A 7,318-nucleotide genomic window follows, 5' to 3' on the forward strand; every position below is an offset into this window, starting at 1 on the left:
CACAATATAATTCCAAAAATTAATTACTAGCCCAGCGAGGATACACCTGATTAAAAGAAAAATACACGTCTCAAGAACACAAGAGTCTCGTGCTAAAAACAGTTTTGCTAATTCTAGATCGACTCCATAAGTTGCAAGTGAAAAGATGCCTCGATTCGTTAGATTGATTTGTAATTTGTGCTAGTCATGAATTACAATACAGGTACAACTGAAATTTAATGACCTTACCTGAGAAGGAATGATGTTAATTTTCGTCGACTGAAAATTAGTAACTTCCAAAACACAAAATACATCCAATGTACCCGACGCGTGAAGGATGGTACAATTCACTTATTCAAACACGACACTTATGGAGATAGCTAGAACGGATATACACGTAGTTAGTTGATGGGCAGAGGCTCGCCGTTCCACTCCTTAAGGCACTCGAGCATGGGGTCAATGTGCCTGCCCTGGCTGATCCCCACGAACACCTTGTCACACTCTTCGCCGGGCCCCAGGAGCTTCTCCCCAGTCAGGAACACGCAACCGAGTTCCTCACGAACAAACTGGTAGAGTGGGAACGACCTGCTCCCCTTGATCAGGTTGGGGATCGGCGCGGTGCCCTTCTCCACGGCCGTGCGCGCAGCCTCAATCTCACGTGGCAGCTCCGACCCAAGCTCGTCTTGCAACTTGCTGATCTTTGACAACACTTCTTCGTCGTTGCACCTGCTAACGAGGGCATGCTCAAGGAGCACGCTGCGCAGCTTCTGCATTAGTGGGTAGTGGTCGCAGCACGGGTCATCGGCGTAGCTGAACACGGCCACACGATCAATGGAGGCCATGAGCTTCCTCTCGCTGTCGGGTGCGTCGAGCACCTTCTCGGCAATCTGTGCCACACACTTGACAACAGAACTCTTTATGTTCTCCTCTAGGTGGCGGAGGTCGACCGCCTGGCAAAGCGCCACCATGTACGTCGCACACATGAGCTTTAGCATGTCCACCGCTTCCGCGGTCTTCCTGGCGGAGATAAGACCGAGAGAGTTCACCCCCTGGTTGTGCTGCTCCGCGCTCTGGACATGGGTGGTCACCGGGTTGGCAAGGTACTGGAGCTCAGAGCAGTACGAGGCCATGGCGATCTCGGTGCCCTTGAGACCGTAGTCCAAGCTCGGGTTGCGGCTCCCAGCCAGGTTAGACGTCAGCCCATTGTTGTAGAACTCATTCACGAGCTCTGAGAACTGCGCGAACATGAGCTTTCCGATGTTGGCGATGGCAAGACGGGTGTTGTCCATGGACACACCGATGGGTGTCCCCTGGAAATTACCGCAATGCAGCACCTTGCCACGCTGGAGGTCAATGACAGGGTTATCATTAACGGAGTTCACCTCGCGCTCAATGGACTTTGTAGCTGCCCGAATGACCTCGATCTGCGGGCCGAGCCACTGCGGCGCTGTCCTCAACGCGTACCTGTCCTGCTTAGGCTTGAGGAGCGGGTCCAAATTGTTCACCTTCTTTGCATGGATCATGAAGAGGCTGCCAGCTAGGATGTGCTCCATGATAGCAGCGGCCTCGATCGAGCCTGGGTGATGCTTCAGTTTGTGGATCAGGTGGTCGGCGTACTCCGGCTTGCCGTACATAACCTCACAGAACACCGCGGACAAAATCTCAGATAGGACGGCGAGGACATTGCAGTCGTACAACACCATGGCTGCAAGGGCGGATCCCACGGCCGTGCCATTGGCAATTGCGAGCCCCTCCTTGGGGTTCAGCTTAAAGAATCCCCCATCTATCCCAGCGATCTCGAATGCCTCCGAAGCATCCACCTTCCTGCCATCAACGGTAATAGCCTGAGCGTTGGGGCGTCCGGTGAGGACACCGGCGATATAAGCAAGGGGGACCACATCGCCACACGCGGTGATGCTACCCCGGAGGGGGATCCTCGGGTTTACTCCCTTGTTGATGAGCTTGGTGAGGGCCTCCAAAATCTCGAAACGTATACCAGAATAGCCTTGGAGTAGTGTGTTGATGCGCACGAGCATGGACGCACGTGTTACCTCCGATGGAAGCTCGTGCTCGCTGCCGATGCCGAATATGCCAGCAATCAGATGCCTGTGTGGAAGAACAAGGTTAGTTCTAAGGATGACAATGGTAGGGTATGGTTAGGGTAGAGCGGCGAGCAGCAATACCATAGCCATAGTGTATATTCAACGGGTATAAAATTCTACTGGTACATGTACCCAGCAGTACTAAATTTTACCCATACCAGATGGATATCTGTACCCATTGGATATCCAACGGGTAGATAAAATAGTACACAAGAAATCCCAATCTCATACTCTAACTCATAAGTCAACAAAAGTAGACGTGTCACATGACAAATTGATAATAAACATGTAGGGTGCACCGGCCCGCGGTACAAGAGTATTCCCGGAGGTACGAGGCTATACATGTGCTTACCCATGACTTAACGAATAGGGTACATGTACAACGAATGAGTATATAAGTGTGCTCATACCTTGTTCATGTGGGTACTATCGTACAAACATACGGTGGCTCACGGATACTCGTAAATTGGCATCCTTGGTCATTCACGGCTATAGTTTTAAATTAATTGGTGCAACTGTATTTTTTTTGCGAAAATTCCACCAATCCATTAATAATCATCAACAGTATTTATTTGGTCCATAGGACATTCTTGAGCTAAGCCGATTAATTTGGCTCAGAGAAGTATTTTTTTTTCTGTGCTGAGGCACTCGTGTAGTGAGATCATATGTAATGGGATAACAGTAATCGCACGTGCAAAACGATATTCCACCAATGTAACATATAGAGTTTTTCCTTTTGGATGGAACGTAGTTGTCTATGATCAACTCTTTAATGGGTACACACAACAAATGAGCTCCGAAATGCTGAATTGAATACACTCGAGACGTACCTGGCTTGTTGGGAAGCTAGGTTGCTGGCAGAGCAAGTTACTCTCATATGAAGATTAACTTGTTTTAACAAGTTCCATTCTAACAAATATGCCGATGTTTTTGTTGTCTTTTTCTAAGATACCCAAATGGGTGAGAAATAGACTAGAACTTTTAGATCAATTTTGTTTGGCAAATCGATGATACTACAAAGATGACGAACGACCATACTAGATAAGTGTCCTGATAGTTTTACCTGGAAGCTTACGGCCACATTTTACCATCTAGTCTATGTGTGTGAATATGATGAATGGTCATATTATCCGTGAAGCATAAAGTGTTATTCAAAAAGTATAATTTGGCTAATTTTTTGTGTCAAGGCTGCTGTAAGAAATGATGCTTTTGTGAAATAGGCAGACTATATAGCACTTGTTTCTTTCTTGCCCTTTTGCTTGTATTGTTTTGTGTATTGTGTAATTGACTATAATATTTCACCTTCGACTAATATTATCAATATATTTAAGAAATGGTTACATGGAGTTGACAAGAAAGATAAAGGTGGAATACACATTGGTATTTTAGCTCTATGTTGTTATTCTTTTAGCTACGCACCATATTCATTTTACTCAGATTCACTTGTATCCAGTTTAGTCCTCTTAATTAATGAAAGCACTGCTGCTGCATTTTGACAAAAAAATTGATGCAAACTACATATTGGTACTACTATGTGTGTATATTGCATTTTCCCTATGCCAAGCTTACTGCACCCACAGGATATACAGTCCTCGTAGGAACAAAGTTTTTATGTTAGTACCTGACGAGCTCAACTTGGAGGGCGTGGCCGTCCTTGGTGCGACGGTGGGAGGTGCCGCCGAAGCCTGTAGTGACCCCGTAGAAGTCGCCTCCGTTGATCACGGAGTCCACGATCCACTCGCTGCATGCCTTCACGCGGGGTCGCGCCTCTTCATCGAGCTCTACGGTGACGCCGGAAGCATCCTTGCCCCGGGCGACGGCAGCCACCTGGCCGACGCTGAGGCCGGCGCCAACGATCTTGACGACAGGCTCGCGGAACAGCGCCACCATGCGCTTGACCTCGTCGAGGTGGCTGCCGGTGAGCTCGGCCGCCGCAGCGCCCCAGTTGAGCGGGTCCTTCTCAGCGATGTGCCCGTTGCTCGCCATTGATTTCTTGGTAGGGGTAGGGCGGTGATGGCTCACTGGTTGAGGGCAGGCAGCGATGAGCAGAGCACGTCCTTCTCCTGGAGGGAAACAGGGCATTATGGGGTGCTTAAATAATGGTAGGATGGGTGACGCGCGGGGTGATTGTAGCGTATGTAGCTCTCGTTTTTGCCTGCTAAATCGTCCAGAGGTACATGCCAGTATGCATAGCATCATCCGCCAAACCAAGTCCTTATTTGGAAACTCATTCTGTTTATCCAGAGAACAGTAGATGACAAGTGGGAGCAACCTGTCAAAATTCCTGACACAAACTTATATGGAACGCATGCCTCGTAACATCGACTACAGAACAAATTTAGAGCAGATAACGAACAATTCTACGCCGCAGAGGAGGCCTGTTGTCTCGGAGGATTAATGTGTTGAGGAAATGGTTAGCCCGGTTGAGTACGGTTCATGTACGGGGTGAATTGTCCAAGTCGATCATGCCAAGGCATCAAGAGCGCCAACTTTTTGTTATGGTTAAATGACAAAGTGATAAGGGTTGCCCGATCTTCTCAGTAAGCAACGGTGGTGATGATGATCACGGAATGAACACAGCGGAGATAACACGACGATGAAGTGGATGATAACTTGTATGACGCAACGAAGTCTCTCGATTGGTCCCTGTCGCCAATGCAACAGCTCTCGACTGTGGTGACCCGGCATACCACTGCATGGTGTAGTATGCAAGTCTGATATAACACCAATGAAACACAGTTCCACGGGTATTATATCGCTCAGAGTGGTACAACAGAAACATATGCGGGTCCAAGGCACGTCTATAGAATTACAACATCGACTCTGTTACATAAGATCATCACAGCCTCCTACTTTACAATGAGGTGAAACTGCAAATAAACTCCAGAAGAACGACTCGTAGTCTAGTCTTATCACGAACTCTATTTGTAGAGTATTTCACTAACTACAGAGGCTAAGAATAGACTCTAGCTAAATAGGAGCTAGGTTTAGGAAGCTAGTTCCCTTCTATGGCTAAACTAGGTTTTCTTCTTGTTGGATGTGGTATCTGACTCCTCCGACGAGGTACTGTCTCGTGAAGTAGTTGTTGACTCCTCGGTCTTCGAGTTGCACTTGTAGATCCTCCTTCGATGCCTCCATATCTAAGCAGGGGATTTAAGAGTGGGATGAGTACGAGCGTACTCAACAAGTTCATTATAGGAAAGAGGTGTTTAATGCACTAGCTACAGACATTAGACCGGAAAGTCTAATACCAATGCAAGTTTTCATAACCATTTCTTCAAAAGGTTGCTTTTATTCGGAAGAACTATGTCCGTCGGCCTTCACCGGTTTACTAGAACTTCATGGAGCTCCTTTCCGGCCGCGTTCGCAGTTCCATATCCCGGAACAGGGAGTGACGAGTCACGGTTCTTTACACTCTGCGAGAGGTGTGTTGCTTTACCCATAAGAGATCTTAACCTTGGTGCCAACCGGCGCGCAACCCGTCCACACTTCCTATGGTGTGAGGCCCGGTATAAGGTCTAGCCAATCATGTTCCTCCGCTACCTCGAACACCCACCCGTTGTTGCATGCCCCGACCCTGGGTCCACGCCGGTCCCATTATTCCTGTAGATTTCAAGGTGGACCCCGACCACGACGATAGTGCTGGGCTCTACAATACACTCCTACGCCGGTAGCTGCAACCCATCATAGACCGCAATACCGTGGGGACTTAAGGCTTCCCCAGCCAACCGCTTGCACTTCGAGCGACAAGTGTCTACGGACTATGTCGTGGGGACTTAAGGCTTCCCCAGCCAACCGCTTGCCGCCGACGGATACAAGTGTCTACGGTAAAGCGCATCCGTTGATGAACGAGAGGTGGAAACACTTTTGACTACTCCGTCCCACTCCGGATCTTATGGTTAACACGGGTATTACGGCACAAGAATCACTGGCGACATTTGTTGTTTAATCCTAGATGGATATAAGCCCGTGCAATGGAACCTCCACCATATCAACACAATCCATGGTTCCATTGCCCACCACATAGTCATATTCATAGTTATGAAAGTAGTGGTTTTGATTTTTATGCAATAGTGATAACCATAATACTTTGCAAGTAATTTGATAGAAATACTCAAATGACATGAGCAAGTGATGAACTTGCCTTTCTTGACTGCAAGATTATGCGGACAAGGTCTTCGATACGCAATAACTCCAAATTCTGAAATAGCATCATCGTCCGGTAAGGACGATGTTTAAAAGATTGCCAAGGATGCAATAATGCATAAGTATGAGATGCAATCGCTCTAAGCGTGACCTAACCCCGATGATTTGGGATCAGTGAATTGTAATGATTGGTTCAGGGTGTGTTGCACTTTTAAAGTGATTCACAAACAAGGTTCTTATTAAGAATTGGTTGCTGGTTATCATAAACAGGTGCTGTGACAAATAATAATAACACTAATAGCACATAACAATAACATTTGGTATAATCTTAACATGTAATGAATAGTGGTTGGTTTTAGCACTATATGGCATGGTTAATGATTGATTATCATATACTTCAAAAGAATAACTTTTGAAGAACATGTTCTTTGATAAAGAACAAGTATGATAATTTGGTTGGGTTTCTATGGTTGACTACGGTTTCAGGTAGTTGCTGGAGTAAATATTAGATGGATCCCAACAAAGTTGGATTCATCAACACCTAGGGCTTGTAAGGTTAAGATAAGCCTAGGTATCCTAAGCAATTCATTATACATGGTTGTTGTCAAGGTGGTTTCATCTTGCTAGTGATAGCTAGCTATGGTTGATAGGTCTTTATAAGCGAGGGTTGGTGATGATTCTTTATTTACTTCAAAAGAATAACTTTTGAAGAACATACTTCTTAAGTAATAAGAAGTATATCAATTAGGGTTGAGGTTGTCTAGGTTAGCTATTTAATTTCCTAAGTAAAGATTTGTTGGTTCCTAAATAGGATGTTTGATAAATATCTAACACTAGTAGGGTTTAGTGGTTATGGTGGGTGATGCGCAATTAATGGACATGGTTGCTATTATGGTTCATCACAGGGGTGTGATGCTAAATATGGATAATTAAGGTTGTTGCCTCTAAGGATAGGAACTCTGGTTGGTTCTATTTGATCATCTAAGTTTGATTAAGATGAATACATGGGATACTAAATTGCTAGTGATAGGGTTCTACCTTTTATGTCGACATAGGTATGTCTTTTAGTTGCTGATGATGGCTCTATGACT

The 7,318-nt window shown here is 46.1% G+C and overlaps 1 protein-coding gene across 1 annotated transcript; it reads right to left on the reverse strand.

Annotated features, from left to right (window-relative positions):
* Positions 1-380: 380 nt before the first annotated feature.
* LOC124658180 (phenylalanine ammonia-lyase-like) lies at positions 381-4,067 on the reverse strand. Its single transcript, XM_047196593.1, has 2 exons — positions 3,703-4,067; positions 381-2,085 (listed from the first exon to the last, which is right to left on the reverse strand). Exons 1-2 carry the CDS (start codon positions 4,065-4,067, stop codon positions 381-383), a joined length of 2,070 nt encoding a protein of 689 aa, XP_047052549.1.
* Positions 4,068-7,318: the final 3,251 nt, after the last annotated feature.

This window comes from Lolium rigidum, chromosome 5 (assembly GCF_022539505.1).
Source record: "Lolium rigidum isolate FL_2022 chromosome 5, APGP_CSIRO_Lrig_0.1, whole genome shotgun sequence".
In the NCBI taxonomy this organism is placed as follows: domain Eukaryota; kingdom Viridiplantae; phylum Streptophyta; class Magnoliopsida; order Poales; family Poaceae; genus Lolium; species Lolium rigidum.

Bases quoted from the DNA above. Each gene is read 5' to 3' on its own strand.
- LOC124658180 (XM_047196593.1), bottom strand. From the start codon at position 4,067: ATGGCGAGCAACGGGCACATCGCTGAGAAGGACCCGCTCAACTGGGGC. The intron at 2,086-3,702 runs GTACTAACATAA...TCTTCCACACAG, and splicing joins CTCCAAGTTGAGCTCGTCAG to GCATCTGATTGCTGGCATAT.